This window comes from Maniola jurtina, chromosome 27, assembly GCF_905333055.1.
Source record: "Maniola jurtina chromosome 27, ilManJurt1.1, whole genome shotgun sequence".
NCBI classification, from domain to species: domain Eukaryota; kingdom Metazoa; phylum Arthropoda; class Insecta; order Lepidoptera; family Nymphalidae; genus Maniola; species Maniola jurtina.
The window spans coordinates 6103444-6121024 of record NC_060055.1 but is presented as its reverse complement, the minus strand read 5'-3'; the positions used below and the strand labels follow the sequence as shown (position 1 = coordinate 6121024).

The 17581-nt window shown below is 36.2% G+C and overlaps 2 protein-coding genes across 5 annotated transcripts in view; one reads left to right on the top strand and one right to left on the bottom strand.

Annotated features, from left to right (window-relative positions):
• LOC123878965 (low density lipoprotein receptor adapter protein 1-B) overlaps positions 1-9597 on the top strand; it is a 23461-nt gene extending 13864 nt beyond the window's left edge. Inside the window, exons 2-7 of one of the 2 annotated variants that reach the window (XM_045926369.1) lie at positions 162-288; positions 4424-4526; positions 5384-5540; positions 6210-6296; positions 8337-8422; positions 9116-9597. In XM_045926369.1, coding sequence (XP_045782325.1) covers positions 235-288; positions 4424-4526; positions 5384-5540; positions 6210-6296; positions 8337-8422; positions 9116-9210 — 582 coding nt within the window. In that variant the 5' untranslated portion in view covers positions 162-234 and the 3' untranslated portion in view covers positions 9211-9597. Of the gene's footprint in view, positions 1-65; positions 289-4423; positions 4527-5383; positions 5541-6209; positions 6297-8336; positions 8423-9115 lie in introns of both variants that reach the window. The other variant, XM_045926368.1, reaches the window with a different exon arrangement.
• LOC123878961 (putative uncharacterized protein DDB_G0282133) lies at positions 2119-17581 on the bottom strand. Of its 3 annotated transcripts, none has more exons than XM_045926362.1 (5): positions 15771-17581; positions 14438-15461; positions 13777-14104; positions 12343-12633; positions 2119-2131 (listed from the first exon to the last, which is right to left on the bottom strand). In XM_045926362.1, exons 1-4 carry the CDS (start codon positions 17386-17388, stop codon positions 12343-12345), a joined length of 3261 nt encoding a protein of 1086 aa, XP_045782318.1. In that variant the 5' UTR covers positions 17389-17581; the 3' UTR covers positions 2119-2131. The 3 variants fall into 3 exon arrangements, with proteins under 3 accessions (XP_045782318.1, XP_045782319.1, XP_045782317.1); XM_045926363.1 differs by lacking the exon at positions 2119-2131 and having other exon boundaries at positions 12334-12633; positions 14438-15290; positions 15336-15461; XM_045926361.1 differs by lacking the exon at positions 2119-2131 and having other exon boundaries at positions 12334-12633; positions 15771-17580.

Genomic DNA, 17581 nt, shown 5'->3' with positions numbered 1-17581 from the left:
GTGAATAACAACTCATTGGTTTAAGCTATTTCAATTAACTTTTTTAGATCAATTTTTTTTTTCAGATGGGGATTTTGCTGTGAAAATCAGTGAAATAAAAATAAATGATTCAGAAACAATTGGCTTTTTTTAAAAAACCATTATATTAATATAAAAACTGTGCAAATAAATAATTATTAATTTAAACAATTGACAATATTATGTGGAAGTGAAGTGAAGTGATTAAAATTCAAAATGGCGGACAATGAAGGACCAGTGACAGTCAGTGATCTTCCGATGACTTTTCAAGTAAGTTTAAAAAAAACCGGCCAAGTGCGAGTCAGACTCGCGCACTGAGAGTTCCGTACTCGAGTATTTTTCCGACATTTCCCACGATAAATCAAAAACTATTATGCATAAAAATATATAACAATCTGTTTTAGAATGCATAGGTACTTAAAGCCCTTATGATATGATACACTACTTGGTATAGTTATCCTAAATTGAAAATTAAAACACATTTTTTTTGTGATGTTACAAATTCACGGTTTCCGGATTTTTGCCTTTACTTGTGCTACTAGCCGATGCCCGCGACTTCGCCCGCGTGAATTTAGGTTTTTTGAAATCCCGTGGGAACTCTTTGATTTTCCGGGATAAAAAGTAGCCTATGTGCTAATCCAGGATATTATCTATCTCCATTCCAAATTTCAGCCAAATCCGTCCAGTAGTTTTTGCGTGAAGGAGTAACAAACATACACACACACACACACACACACACACACACACACACGCACACACACACACACACACACACACACACACACACACACATACAAACTAGTGTGATAAGACCTCTACCTGCCAAATTTCATGATTATTTCATCAACGGGAAGTACCCTATAGGTTTCTTGACAGACACGACGGACGGACGGACGGACGGACAGACAGACAACAAAGTGATCCTATTAGGGTTCCGTTTTTCCTTTTGAGGTACGGAACTCTACTTTAGAGGCGTGTGCGCGGAATCAAACCTTATCTTAACCACTGGCCTCCTTGCCACTTCTTACACTGAATTTAATTTAGATAAAAACATCAGAAACAAAGCCATTATTATTTAAATATGCCCACTTAACAGGGCTCTCTCCGTCACTTACTCCATACAATCGTAGACCCAATTTCATTTGAATATTAAGCAACCAAAGTCCATGAAATTTTGCAGATATATTCTAGAAACTAATATCTGTGCCTGTGGTGTTTTAGATTTTTGTAAAAATATGTAGTTTTAAAATTACAGGAGCTCAAAGATTTGTATGTGAATTTTTAAGACCGCGTAACTTTGAAATCGAATATTTTAACGGAAATCTGGAAAACCACAGGCATAGATATTAGTTCACGGAACATTTCTACAAAAGTCCATTGAGTATGATTGGTTAGTATTCCAATGAGAGACGAACTATGTTTGTATGGAGTGAGTGACGGAGAGACCCCTCTTAATGGTGGATCATTTAACCAAGTTAATAGTGTAAAACGCTATGTTCTTCTCGAGTAGGAGTTAACTGCAGTACGATGCAAATTCGATAGTTAACTAACACTATCACACTAATATTATAAAGGCGAAAGTTTGTATGTGTGTGTGTGTGTGTGTGTGTGTGTGTGTGTATGTTTGTTACTCCTTCACGCAAAAACTACTGGACGGATTTGGCTAAAATTTAGAATGGAGATAGATAATATCCTGGATTAGCACATAGGCTACTTTTTATCCCGGAAAATCAAAGAGCTCCCACGGGATTTCAAAAAACCTAAATCCACGCGGGCGAAGTCGCGGGCATCGGCTAGTGAGTAATATGCGCACGAGTTGATTTTCGTAATGGTTCCGCTTCGCATGCGTAACGTTACTAAACCGAAATAACTACCTTAATAACTAGAACTACTTGTCTCTGGCTTGTTTGTTAGTATCTGGCCTGGGTTCAAATCCAAAGTTGTTCAAAGTCAAAGTCAAAATCAAAGTCATTTGGGTACTTTTGTACACTCTCTGATTGTCAAACAATGATGTAATTAATACGTAAACTTAAAACTAAAGCTACGAGGGTTCCAAACGCGCCCAATTCTGAGAAGAGCCCACAACAAACTCAGCCTCGTATAATTTTTTTTACTAAAACCACTTTACAAAATCAATTAAATACTTAATAAGTAGTTGAGTAATAAAAATAATGAATTTGACGTGAGTTACTCGCAAATTAGTCTATACTCTAATTTCTTAAACTGGACACTTTCAAGTAAAGATTTTTATGTAAACCTGTGGAGATGATACTGCCATTGGCGCTATTAGAAAGCCATAAGCCTACGTTGTCGTATTAGTTTACAAATTGCGAAGAACCAAATTAAATTTCGCGGGCAGACCCGAATAAGAAACTTTATACCTACATCTGACACAAATAGTTGAAACCTATAGCATAATCCTCATTGACATGCTAATAAAAGCCGAGGTCAATTCTTTTGACACCAATAAAAGTATTCTACTTGATTAGTATTGTAGAAGTGTACATAGTTATCATCCTACTAATATTATAAACGCGAAAGTTTGTATGGATGTATGGATGGATGATTGTTACTCTTTCACGCAAACACTACAAACACTGCAAATACTGGACAGATTTGGCTGATGGAGATAGATTATACCCTGGAATAACACATAGGTTACTCTTTATCCCGTAAAATCATGAGCTCCCACGGGATTTTTAAAAACCTATGTCCACGGGAATGAATTCGTGGGTATCAGCTAGTATGTCATATAAACTTATTTACATATAGAATGTTTGATTTTAATGTCATACATAAAATATTAATCAAAACATATACATATGGGTACCTATATAATACGGAGCATCGTTTATGGGGGCCATGGTGATTGCGATGACGTCACATCCGGTCGCGTCCGGTCCAATTACACACACTTCATGGTGGAACGACCACCAGACCTACATACCTACCTACTTATGTTTTTAGTTTTATATATAGAGTTCTAGCAATTCGAAATCTGTCTAAAAACACCGGTCAAGTGCGAGTCGGATTCGTACACGAAGAGTTCCGTACCTTCATACCTACAAGAAATAAAGCTGATTAATTTTTTGTCATTTAGCCACAAATTCACGATTTTCGGATTTTTCCCTTTACTTGTGCTATAAGACAATCATAAACCAGTCGCCGGCCCACTACTGAGCACAATAATTAGTCTCCTCTCTGAATGAGAAGTGTTTAGGCAGTAATCTGCCATGCTGGCTTTAGTGCGGATTGGCAGACTATAAGACTACCTGCCTTTCATGATTCTAGGCCAACGGCCAAGTACTCTATAGGTTTTCTTGACAGACACGATAGATGGACAGACGGACAGACAGACAGACAACAAAGTGATCCTACAAGGGTTCAGTTTTTCGTTTTGAGGTACGAAACCCTAAAAATCAACATGGCGGCTATATGGTGCCATTTTCAAATGTGTTTCTTTACTTTTTAGCTGTTTTTGGTGGGACAGTCGTGTGTTTTAATTTTTTTTTTGTCTTTCTTTCTATCATTAAAATCGGAGCTGTCACTGTGGACTTCCAAAGTGTCTTCATTGATCCATTACGAACACATTCCTCAATTTCATTTATCCGTTCGGGAACCCTAAAAATAAATAAAACTAGCTCTATTTCGCAAGTCCTAAAATTACTTACTAGAAATACCTAGCTATTGAAAGTATAATCTCATAACAATAGTATGGAGATCTTATTCGTAACATCTAATCCCATGTACCTATTGTTTTTTTAAACCTAATTAAGTGAAGGTCAATACTATTTGCATCTATAGTTAGGATTGCCAGATGCCCCGTATTATACGGGCTACCCCGTATTTCAGGGTATGATAATACAGAAATCCGCAACTGCGAAAATAAAATACGGGGTAAAGAAAGCTCCCTTATTCTTTTACTTTAGCCGGAGCTGGCTGGCGGAACCAAACTCTGACGTTTTGTCCAGTAGAAAGTATCTTAATATTGAATCACAAGATTTTGATACATTTTGTGTCACAAAAAGCTTTTAAAAGCTGTCTCTTCAAACTTTTGGACCTTCCTGAGGCGTAGCGTACCATGTACCTATTGTTTTTTTAAACCTAATTAAGTGAGGGTCAATGCTCATTTGCATCTATAGTTAGGATTGCCAGATGCCCCGTATTATACGGGCTACCCCGTATTTCAGGGTATGATAATACAGAAATCCGTAATGGCGGAAATATAGCCTCGATAGCTATAATAGACAGATTTGCTAGATTTGAAAGATGATATAGTGGCGATAATTAATTACGTAAACTTAAAACCAAAGCTACGAGGGTTCCAAACGCGCCCAAGTCTGAGAAGAGCCCACAACAAACGCAGCCGGGTATAATCTACCTAAAAAAAAAATTAATGTTACAGGTCAAATACCTAGGACAGAGCGATGCAAGAGGACTATGGGGTATCAAACATACAAGAAAACCTGTTGATCTTATGGTGGCATCAGCCAAGGCTCTACCTCCAGGTATTGTGTTCCTCTTATTGGATAAATGCTGCCTGATTAAAGTCAAAGTCAAAGTCATTAATTAAAGTTGGGTACTGTTGTACACTTTCTTACTGTTAAACAATGATATAATTAACTAACGTTAACTTAAAACTAAAGCTACGAGGGTTCCAAACGCGCACAAGTGTGGGAAGAGCCCACAACAAACAACCGGGTAATTTAGCCTCAATAGCTCAACGGTTATAGGAGCGGACTGAAATCCGAAAGGTCGGCGGTTCAAACCACACCTGTTGCACTATTTGAGCATGACTGTTTTTAATATACCCCTTTGGTTTCCACACGGCATCGTACCGGAACGCTGAATCGCTTGGCGGCACGGCTTTGCCGATATGTAACTGGTAACTAGCCACGGCCGAAGCCTCCCACCAGACCAGACCAGTAATTTAGAAATTATTAAATCCCAAACCACCAGGAATCGAACCAGGGACCTCACTAATAAGACTATCCGCAAATAAGCCAATCCGCACTTCGTCAGCGTGCTAGACTATGGCCACACCCTTTCTCATTCTGACGAAGATCCGTACTCTGTAGTGAGCCGGCGATGGAGTGTTGCAGTTGATGATAATGTACTTAATTCACTCAATTAACAAGTTTTTGACGTGACAACGTCTTATAATTCGATAGAGCCGGCTGCACGCACGAAAAAACATGACTCATGCGGCGTTACCTCGCTCTGAGGCGTTCCATGTAAGGCTTGAAGTGCAAGCGAGAGCGCGGAACGAGCGACAAAGAAGCACATTCGGCCTTTGTTTTCACGTTCAACTATCGTCAATAAACCGACTTTACAGACAACCAATTTTTTTTTCCAAAATTTTCAGGACAAATCTTGCCCATAGTGAAACTAACAATCACAGTAGAGGGGGTACATCTAGAGACCCTGCACAATGGACCCAATAAGGACGAATTCGAGCACATGGCCGTGTTCTTCAACATACAATCCATATCATACGGAGTGCAGGATCTGGTATACACCAGGTAAGACCATCTTACGCCGAATGGATTGGATTGGATCGATTTATCAGAATTTCTATTTGAAGGCCGTTTTATACCAAAGCCCTTGGGCAGTATGACAGTAAAATTTTGCAAAAAAAGTGACATGCTCTAGCCTAAATGAAGCATAAGTAATATTCCAATTCTTCGGCATGCTCTCGGCATTAAATTGACTGCCACAAGCCGCATGCTGATGTGGCCATAAGACATGCCACATCTGTTGTTGTAAACTCCGGCGCAGACAATTTAGGCGGCAAAATTTCTAGAAAAAAACTATTTGCCTTGAATAAACTTAAATGTTTTATAATAGAAAAAACTTAAAGTTAAAGAGGGAGAATGAAAATATGTAATGTATGGTAATCACTTTTCAAAACTACCCATTGATTATGACCTCAGGGTCGATTTCATCCTAAAATGTCTGGAATAATTTTTTGACGTGACAACGTCTTATAATTCGATAGAGCCGGCTGCACGCACGAAAAAACATGACTCATGCGGCGTTACCTCGCTCTGAGGCGTTCCATGTAAGGCTTGAAGTGCAAGCGAGAGCGCGAAACGAGCGACAAAGAAGCACAATCGGCCTTTGTTGTCACGTTCAACTATCGTCAGTAAACCGACTTTACAGACAACCAATTTTTTTATTTTTTTTCCTAGGGTGTTCTGCATGATCATCGTTAAGGACAATGCTGATGTCAAAGGGTTAAACCCTTTCGAGTGCCACGCCTTCGTCTGTGAATCCAGGTAATTACATATTTCATACTATGTCCCCATAGCTATACTCTACCCACGGAGAGAAGTTAATATAGCTCTCTCTCTTTTAGGTTATCCCATACAAAATGACAAAGACAGAAAAGTCATTGGGCGTTTTGAGTGACCAACCAATCACAAACGAGATATTGTTTCCCATACTAACTTATTACTTACGGAAGTCAGTACGGAAAACATAGGTTTACCTGCGCAGGTAGCCTTATGGTAGCCCTATTTTTAACCCCCGACCCAAAAAGAGGGGTGTTATAAGTTTGACGTGTGTATCTGTGTATCTGTCTGTGGCATTGTAGCTCCTAAACTAATGAACCGATTTTAATTTAGTTTTTTTTTTGTTTGAAAGGTGGCTTGATCGAGAGTGTTCTTAGCTATAATCCAGCAAAATCGGTTCAGCCGTTTGAAAGTTATCAGCTCTTTTCTAGTTACTGTAACCTTCATTTGTCGGGGTGTTTTAAATTTTTAATTTACACTTGTCTATGATTTCACGTCACCATAGTCTACTCGTAATATTTGACATATCGTCGATTCAGGATGAAACCGAGAGTTCCCTCACATAGTCACTCTGGCACTATTAAGAGGGCTCTCTCCGTCACTCGTTTCATACAATCGTAGTTCCAATTTCATTTGAATAGTAAGCAACCAAAGTACATGAAATTTTGCAGACATATTCTAGAAACTAATATCTATGTCTGTGGTTTTCCAGATTTCTGTTAAAATTTTCGGTTTCAAAGTTACGCGGTCTTAAAAATTTTCATACAAATCTTTGAGCCCCTGTAATTTTAAAACTACATATTTTTAGAAAAATCTAAAACACCACAGACACAGATATTAGTTTCTAGAATATGTCTGCAAAATTTCATGGATTTTGGTTGCTTAATATTCAAATGAAATTGGAACTACGTTTGTATGAAACGAGTGACGGAGAGAGCCCTGTTAACATTAGCATGTTGGTGACACAACCTTGAAGTTTTTAAGTTCACTAAAATATACACTTTTACCTTGTAAAAGATTCCCCTTTGCTAATAGGTATCTACGACGTTAGGTCTTATTTCGGGTCGAACCAATGACCTACATAGATTAGTTTATTGGTAACCATAGATTAGGATCCATGGAACCATAGATTATTATTATCCATGGGAATCGATTGCGGTATTTGGGTTATCGTATTAAAATAACATTATCAAATGCAATCTCCTATCTTATATCTAGCCGATAAAAGCAGAGACTTATCTATGGAATTACGCCATATCAAATACTACTTCATCACTACCCCATTGCCGGCCCACTACTGAGTACGAGTGTCTTTGCAAGATGAGAAAGGAGAAGTCCACCACGCTGGCCAAGTGCAGATTGGAACACTTCACACACGTTGAGAACAATATGGAGAACTGTCAGGCATGCAGGTTTCCTCACGATACATGTTGTAACACTTATCTATATATTAAAGAAACTGGCCAAGTGCGAGTCGGACTCGTACACAAAAGTGCCGTCATCATCTTACAAGCTATACCTACCTAACCGCCGCTTCAACCGTCGAGTTTCTTGCTGCTTCTTCTCGGTAGGAACGGCATTCCGAACCAGTGGTAAATTATTTGACGATTCAAAAGCACTTGTAAAAGTTTATTTGAATAAAAATCTATTCTATTCTATTCTATTCTAACACTTTATGTGACTTAGGAAATTATTATTTTCGCGAACTTTGCTTGTGCTATAAGACCTGCCTACCTACGTTTCATGATTCTACGTCAACGGGAATTACCCTACCTATAGGTTTTCTTGACAAACAGACGGACAGACAACAGAGTTATCCTATAAGAGTTCCGTATTTAGGCACGTAACCCGATAAAACAAAATAGGGAACCATCAGTGGACCAGGGTTCCGTTTTCCTTTTTGAGGCACGGAACCCTAAAAAACATAAATAGGGAATCGAACCCGGGACATTCCACTTGTAAGACCCCATCAGTGAGTTCAATAAACCGTTAGTTATTTGTTTCAAGCTATTTCTTCGATTTCAGAAATGCAGCGAGACGCCTCACATATTCTTTGGCTGCCGCCTTCCAGGATTACTCGAGAAGAGTTAAGGAAATGCAGGCAAATCCAGGTAAATTTTGTATAGAAGCAGGCGTCATCATCACACTTCACACTAATATTATAAAGGAGAAAGTTTGTATGTGTGTGTGTGTGTATGTTTGTTACTCCTTCACGCAAAAACTACTGGACGCATTAGACTGAAATTTAGAATGGAGATAGATTATACCCTGGATTAGCTACTTTTTATCCCGGAAAATCAAAAAGTTCCCATGGGAATTTTAAAAAACCGATATCTACGCGAACGAAGTCGCGGGTATCAGCTAGTACCTCATATTACGCATGGCAAATGATTTATTCATTCAAATCATTCATTCTTCCATGATCAGTGTTTCCTACCAATTATAATCGGGGTATCTTTAAACAAGAGTGAATAGCGTGGATTTCATCTGCAATTCGCTCCAGCAATGCGCGGGACTTCAATTGCTTTTATACATGGCATAATATTGTATATCAAATCTTGGAAAAGAGCAACCGCCGAGTTTCTTGCTGGTTCTTTTCGGTAGGAAAGGCATTCCGAACCAGTGATTTTCCGGGATAAAAAGTAGCCTATGTGCTAATCCAGGATATTATCTACCTCCATTTCGAATTTCAGCCAAATCCGTCAAGTAGTTTTTGCGTGAAGGAGTAACAAACATACTCACACACATACAAACTTTCACCTTTATAATAGTGAGTGTAATCAATCCATTGTATCTTATTTCAGAACTGGACGAAAGGCCGCCTAGTCTAAAGAAAAGATTCGCGATAGACTTAAGGACGCCAGAAGAAATCGAAGCAGAGTTAGAAACCGAAGCATAACGAACAAACGGACAAAAAGTAACAATTCCATTGAAATTTTTACAGATTTTTAATATAATACAAAAATACTATGTAATACAATCGCATAGTATATTTATAAGCCTCAATAGCTCAACGGTTGAGGAGCGGACTGAATTCCGAAAGGTCGGCGGTTCAAACCCCACCCGTTGCACTATTTTCGTACCCACTCCTGGCGCAAGCTTTACGCTTAGTTGGAGGGGAAAGGGGAGTATTAGTCATATGATTAGTATGGCTAATATTCCTAGATAACCATACCATACCATTCCTTCCTAGTATCGATTCAGTATCGCTTCTTAGGGTGAGATCTATAGAGCGCGCTCTGCCTTTGCTTAGACTTAAAGAAGACTTAGGCTGAAATCTATAAAGCGCACTTTGACTTTGCTCTGACTTAAGATTGAGTTAAAACGAGACAGATTTATGTGAGAGATATAGCTCTGTCTCGTTTTAACTCTGTCTTAAGTCTAAGCAATAGCAGAGCGCGCTCTATAGATCTCACCCTTAAAGACAGAGTTAAAACGAGACAGAGCATATATCTCTCACATAAATCTGTCTCGTTTTAACTCAATCTTAAGTCAGAGCAAAGTCAAAGTGCGCTTTATAGATTTCAGCCTTAGTTATATCGATGCAAACGCGCGACTGTATTGATTTAGCAACTTTTTTATTTATTTTAATTCTCATATAAGTTAGCACTTCTAGGTCTGGTCTGGGAGGCTTCGGTCGTGGCTAGTTACCCTACCAGCAAAGCTGTGCCACCAAGCGATTTAACGCTCCGGTACGATGCTGTGTAGAAACTGATCAGGGGTAATGGGTCTGATGAAAAACGGCCATACCCCTTCCAATAGCTCGCTTCCATCTTAGACGGCATCGTCACTTACCACCAAGTGAAATTGCAGTCAAGGACTAACTTGTAAAAAAAATCTAATAAAATGGTGCAAAGTTCAAGTCCAAAGATAAATCATTCCATTGTTGTATAATCCATATTATATAGTATGTACAAAATGACTTTTCAGGCGCCATTTTCACTCTTTAGGGTCATTCACAACTCTCATATCACAAGTGTAAATTAAAAATTTATAACACCCCCGACAAGTGAAGGTTACAGTAACTAGAAAAGAGCTGATAACTTTCAAACGGCTGAACCAATTTTTTTGGAGCTAAGAACACTCTCGATCAAGCCACCTTTTAAACAAAAAAAAAACAAAAAAAATCGATTCATTAGTTTTAGGGGCTACGATGCCACAGATACACAGTACACACGTATACTTATAACACACCTCTTTTTGAGTCGGGGGTTAAAAAGTACGGTTCACCTTTAAAATAAGGACATGATATTTGACACATAAAATTAAAATGACGCGTAAGAGTCATTTTTTACGCATTATATTTTGTAATAATAAATTAAGTATAATATAATATAATAGGTTTAAAATTAGATTTATATAAATTATACAATACTATTTTTATTTATTTATATTATTTTTAGTTTAAAGTTATAATTATTTAGGTAGGTACTTGATGATATTCTTGACTTTGCCCGCGTGGATTTAGGTTTTCAAAAATCCCTTGGAAACCCTTTAATTTTCCGGGATAAAAATATCTTCTACCAAGTATTTAACAGGGTTCTCTCCGTCACTTACTCCATACAATCGTAGGTCCAATTTCATTTGAATATTAAGCAACCAAAGTCCATGAAATTTTGCAGATATATTCTAGAAAACTAATATCTGTGCCTGTGGTGTTTTAGATTTTTCTAAAAATATGTAGTTTTAAAATTACAGGGGCTCAAAGATTTGTATGTGAATTTTTAAGACCGCATAACTTTGAAACCGAATATTTTAACAGAAATCTGGAAAACCACAGGCATAGATATAAGTTTCTAGAATATGTCTGCAAAATTTCATGGACTTTGGTTGCTTAGTAATCAAATGAAATTGGGGCTACCATTGTATGGAGTAAGTGACGGAGAGAGCCCTGACCATTCATACTATAGTAATTGCAGTAATGTATTTGAAACTAGTATTTCAATGTAAGTAGGTATTAGATACATTATGAGGTGTAGTCCCGTTGGCCCCATTAACCGTGTCCATATTAATGGGACCACACTAAAAAAATGTGTATAATATGTACCTACTTAGTTTAATTAAATAATAATGTTGACCCTTGGATATTGCCAACGAAGCCAGAGTACGGGAAGAACGAAGAGTTTTTAACAATATTATTCAAATACCGCAGTCACCGTTGAACAGGAATAGATAATGGGGACAACGGGACTGATTTTTAATAATTTTATTCTAATCCCGCTGGCCCCATTAATGGGGACACGGTTAATGGGGCCAACGGGACTACACCCATTATGAGGCTATGTTAAAATACCTATCTATACCTATGTGATTAATAATTTTTCAGATAATACTTTATTTTTTAATTCCTATATTTTTTTCCATTGTTTAATGCAATAACATCGCGGTATTTTAACAAAACCTTATATTTTTTATCATTTTGTGATTTTAGAAATTAGTTGTTTTATTTATTTATAAAAATATTAAGTAAGTATATAATATTATAATTATATAAGATTTTTTCGTTTTTGTTTAGGTTAAAATAAAATCGTTATACTGAGTTTTTTGGTGTTATTTAATCTGCATTTTGCAAGAAAATCCTTTTTTTACTTTACACGTAAGATACTTATAAAAATTTACATATTATAAGTCAAAATAAATATACTCGGTGAATTTTTAGTAGGTTTTAGAACCCTGGTTAGTGAATCGCCTTATGCGGTACCCATTTAGACAATTTATTTTGACCTTAGCCTTAAAATAAAAAATAAAGAATCGAGGAATTATCGTTTGGAAAATTCGCGAACCAGTAGTAGTACCCCGCCGCGTTGCTCTATCCTGCTCTGTCTCAGAACAACGCGGTTGTTCTCATTCACCGTCCACTACTAAAATATCTCACAGATTCGAGTTTGTGTCAAGATTTTTTTTTATTCAAATAGTGCTTACTTTTCAAAAACAAACGGCCTAAACGGCCGTTTGTTTTTGAAAAGTAAGCACTATAAGTGGTTTTAGAAAGAAACCACTAAAATTTTACCGTCTTTAACAATTTCTTTACTCATTCATTTAATCTTCTCAACTCTTCCAGTACATTTAAAACAAATAAACATTCTTCTTTGCTCTTCTTTACAATTTCTCTATTCTTCTTGACGAAATTTCTAAAATTTTCTTCCACTAGAGATGAACTGTCTTCTATAGAATCTAGAAGTCTAGATAGACTCAAATGTAGGATAATTTTGGCTAGGTTTTTCTTGTTTCCTTTTTCTAGGTATATAAAATTGAGATCTTGGAGCCAATTTTGGTTTTTGTATTCGGTTATTATTGATATGTGCTTTATTGCGTCATGTAACTGAAAATTTAAGAACTTTTTTTAATTTTACAAGTAACCAAAACCTTAATCACACTATAAATATAATATTATAAAGGCGCAAGTTTGTATGTGTGTGTGTATGTTTGTTACTCCTTCACGCAAAAACTACTGAACGGATTGGGCTGAAATTTAGAATGGAGATAGATTATACCCTGGATTAGCACATAGGCTACTTTTATCCCGGAAAATCAAAGAGTTCCCACGGGATTTTTAAAAACCTACATCCACGCGAACGAAGTCGCGGGCATCAGCTAGTTTACTACAATCCGCAGCATTCTAAGTTCTAACCCTATACAATTCTTAAGTTCAAATGTCCCTACTCCAGCCATGGAAAACATGGCTCACGCGCTCTACCAAGTACCAAAGGATTCGGTGAATCATTCTAATTCAGGGAGAAGTTGCCATTAGAAGTTAGGCCATAGTCTACCACGCTGGCCGAGTGCGGATTGGCAGACTTCACACACCTTTGGGAACATTAACAGGGCTCTCTCCGTCATTCGTTTCATACAATCGTAGTTCCAATTTCATTTGAATATTAAGCAACCAAAGTCCATGAAATTTTGCAGACATATTCTACAAACTAATATCTGTGTCTGTGGTGTTTTAGATTTTTCTAAAAATATGTGGTTTTAAAATTACAGGGGCTCAAAGATTTGTATGAAAATTTTTAAGACCGCGTAACGTTGAAACCGAATATTTTAACAGAAAGCTGGAAAATCACAGACATAGATATTAGTTTCTAGAATATGTCTGTAAAATTTCATGGACTTTGGTTGCTTGATATTCAAATGAAATTGGAACTACTATTGTATGAAACGAGTGACGGAGAGAGCCCTCTTAAGAGAACTCTCAAGCTAGACGGTTTTCTCGCGATGTTTTCCTTCACCGTTAAAGCAAGTGATATTTAATTGCTTAAAACGCACATAACTGCAAAAAGTTAGGGTTACGCAAAATAAAACTTCATCATCACCATCATCATCAGCCTGTGGACGTCCACTGTTGGACATAGGCCTTCCCTATACAGCGCCACCACACCCGGTCCTCAGCCTTCCTCATCCAGCCACTTCCCGCCAGCCGCTTTATATCGTCGGTCCATCGTGCTGAAGGGCAATATAAACTTACATCGTTCAAATTAAAAAGAAGATTTTCCAGCAAATCTTCAAAATCATTTATTAAATTATTCCTTTGCTCTTCTATTTTTTCCTCACTTCTTAGAAATGTTGCAAAGTTCTTCCACAGTTTTAATGGATCCTTGATTTTAGTTTTTATCTTAGTTTTAGGGAATTTTATAGCACTCTTCTTTGTTTTCATACTATCTTTATTCCTATTTGAGTTTCTATTCATTGATTCTTCTTCTAATGCTATTTTTGATGATTTGAAAAGGTAGATTGTGTATTTCATTAGTTCAATGTCTTTTGGGTGTACGTGAGTGCCATCCTTTAATTGTTGACTGAAAAGAAAGATTTCACGAGTCATTCTTTGCTCACGATTTTACCTAGATGATAACAAGTGTAGGTAAATTAATTTATAACACCCCCGACAAGTGAAGGTTACAGTAACTAGAAAAGAGCTGATAACTTTCAAATGGCTGAAACGATTTTCTTGGATTATAGCTAAGAACACTCTCGATCAAGCTACCTTTCACACAAAAAAAACTAAATTGAAATCGGTTCATTAGTTCAGGAGCTACGATGTCACAGACAGATACACAGATACACACGTCAAACTTATAACACCCCTCTTTTTGGGTCGGGGGTTAAAAAGAACATTGTCAAATGCTTACATTAAATCCAATAATTTTCTCAAAGCCGCCTGTATATTGACAGTCGTTTCCAACCAATTGTATTTCACTAATTTCTCATTTTTAACTTGTACCGAATCTTTCAATACAACTATCATTGAATCAAATAATTTTTTGAAAGGCAGATCATTAATTTCTTGATTTATCGATTTACTATGACTATCTGTTTCTAAATCTTGCTTTTCTGGTATATTTACGAAATCCGTTTCATAATTTTGTGGATTTGGTGTTACTGGTACAATATTAATGTCAATGTTAGGTTTTAATTTAGATTTATTTGATCTAAACCGTTCCTTTTTAATATCAGGATCAGCTCTATCAAAATAATAATCCAAAGAAATTGGATATATTTTTGGTGTTTTAGACTTTTTAAATTTTTGGAAAAATTCATTCGTTTTTCGAATTGGTCTTTCGCTTACTTGAGGTGCAAAGCCAAATAGGTTCTGGTGATACGAAATATTTCTTACAGCTTTGAGAAAGTCTTTTATACTACCTCTTTTTGATATTCTATTCATAGGATGTTCTTCTTCGTTAGAATCAGGAAAATACGTTTTATAATTATCATTGTTTGGATTATTATTCCTGTATTTCTTTGTTCTCAAAATCCGACCAAAATAATAATCAGCGTAATCATCGGGATTGTAATAGATTTCCTGGTTTAACAAATTTACTGTGACTGGTTTTATAAATCCATGATATTGGTTTGGCTTTTGTTTTTTGGATGATTGTTTAGTATTTCTTAGATTTGTATCGGAGCTACCACTTTTTTTATCTTTATTAAATCCTGAAAAACGGTTTCTTGCATCTATTAAAACGAATTGCTTTGAATCTTCGTCTTTATTACTTTCTAGTATATCTTTATTGTCAAAGTCTTCTACGTTTGGCCCGAATTTGTTATAGGGCCTAAAATATGCATTTTCCGGTGCATAGTTATACACAGGTGCGTATAAAGGATGTTCGTTTTGTGAAGGCTTGCCAGTTGTCATGAAATGCGGTTGATTAGGATCTGTAACAAGTGTAAATTAAAAATTTATAACACCCTCGACAAGTGAAGGTTACAGTAACTAGGAAAGAGCTGATAACTTTCAAACGGCTCAACCGATTTTCTTGAATTATAGCTAAGAACACTCTCGATCAAGCCACCTTTCAAACAATAAAAACTAAATTAAAATCGGTTCATTAGTTTAAGAGCTACGATGCCACAGACAGATACACAGATACACCGATACACCGATACACAGACACACAGATACACACGTCAAACTTATAACACCCCTCTTTTTGGGTCGGGGGTTAAAAACTATCATGTACTTACCAACTTCAAAAACTTCGTACACTTTTACATTATTAGAATCATCACCAATATTTTTTATATATTCGTTTTCATCAATTTGCGACTCATCTATATTGTCTGGTCTTGCTTTTGAAACAGTATTATTACTTAGCTTATTATTATCCAGTTTTTCCGACGAGTTAGCTCTTTCTGTACTATGTTCAACCGTATTAACGTTCACAGTATCTTTTGATGTCGATATATTTTCACTTTTAGATACAAATAAGATATCTATGTCCTCATTTTCTACATTTTTTACTACTTCAGGATTTCCTAATGTCATATTATGTTCATTTTTGGTAAAACTGCTTTCATTTATATCTAATTTTTCCATGTCCTTAGACTCACTAGTATCATTCACAACTTCACTAATTGGTTCACTAAGTGAAGTATTATCTCTGGTTGATAATGAGGTAGTTTCTAATGTAGATTTTGTTTTCAACGTCACTGTTCCAGTTTTTATATCTTCATGTTCAGAAGAATCAGTAATACTCCTTAAAATCGTGTCCTTGCGATTATGTAGGCTTATCGCAGTATTTGTACTTTCACCTATACTCGTTTCTGTGGCGACAGTGGAACTTGTAGTAGTTTCTTTAATTGTTTCTGTAACATTATTGCTCGTTGTGCTATATTCTATAGTAGTTTTTTCTTCCTGAACTTTTTCTTTTTCTTCAGTACTGTTATCGTATATTTTTTGGGTCCCTGCATCGCTTGCCGTTCTATCAGTGACTTCTTCAGAAACTGTAGTCAACAAAGGAGACGTCTCTCCATCATTAATGTTATAATCTACAGTTTCATTGGGATTCCGTTCAAAGTCTACCATTTCAGCTGTCTCAAGTTTATTTTGAAACTTATTATGAAACGATTTCCCTAAATTTTCTTTATTGACCGATACCAAATCACTTGAATTTTCTAAGTTATCTACAAAAGCTACACTTTCTTCATGGTTTACATTTACTTTTTGCTCTTTTTCTGAATTAATGGTAATTTCATCATTCACATTAGTTGTTGTACCTTCCTGCTCTATTGTACTATTTTCTTTTAATGACGCAAGCATAGGTTCACTATTAATTTTAACATCATCATTTTTAAATTGATCGTACACAATTTTTACAGGAATAACGTCATAAGACATCTCAGTGGTTGTTTCTTTTTGTACTAAACTATTGCCATTGGTCCTTTTTTGTCTCTTTCCTTCACGTAGGGTCAAATCTATATGTTCTTCTTTATCACCAGTATTTGATTCAACTCCAGCGTCGTAATTTTCATTTAAATGATCATTATTTGTTTCACCTTGATCATTTTCATCGGCTTCTTTATTTTCGGATAACCTCTTTTCATTTTTCAAATTATCTGACTCTTCTTTGAGAATTTCTTTAACGAAAGCATCTTGGGCGTCTAACTGATCGTCTGTTATTTCCACGTGTGATTCATTTGGAGTATCATTACTTTGGATTCCTTCTAGAATTCTTCTTGCTATCCTATTTAAGAACTCTTGTTTTTCCTCTTCGGGTAGTAAATCAATATATTTATCGTTAATTTCTTCGTCGCTCGCTATTACGTTTTTACACACAAGGATCAAAAACAATATTTTATTCATTTTTTTTTTACAAATTGCACCTTCATTTTGCTAAATTCAACATGTTTTCAGAAACATGGAATTGAAAATACTGATTCAAAAATTGAATTTGCTCGTTAATTTAATCGTGCGTTAAAAAGCTAAATTGGATTTTGCAGTAAAAAAGAAAATTAACTTACAGATAAGAAATAAGTATAAGGAAGTAATTCGATTA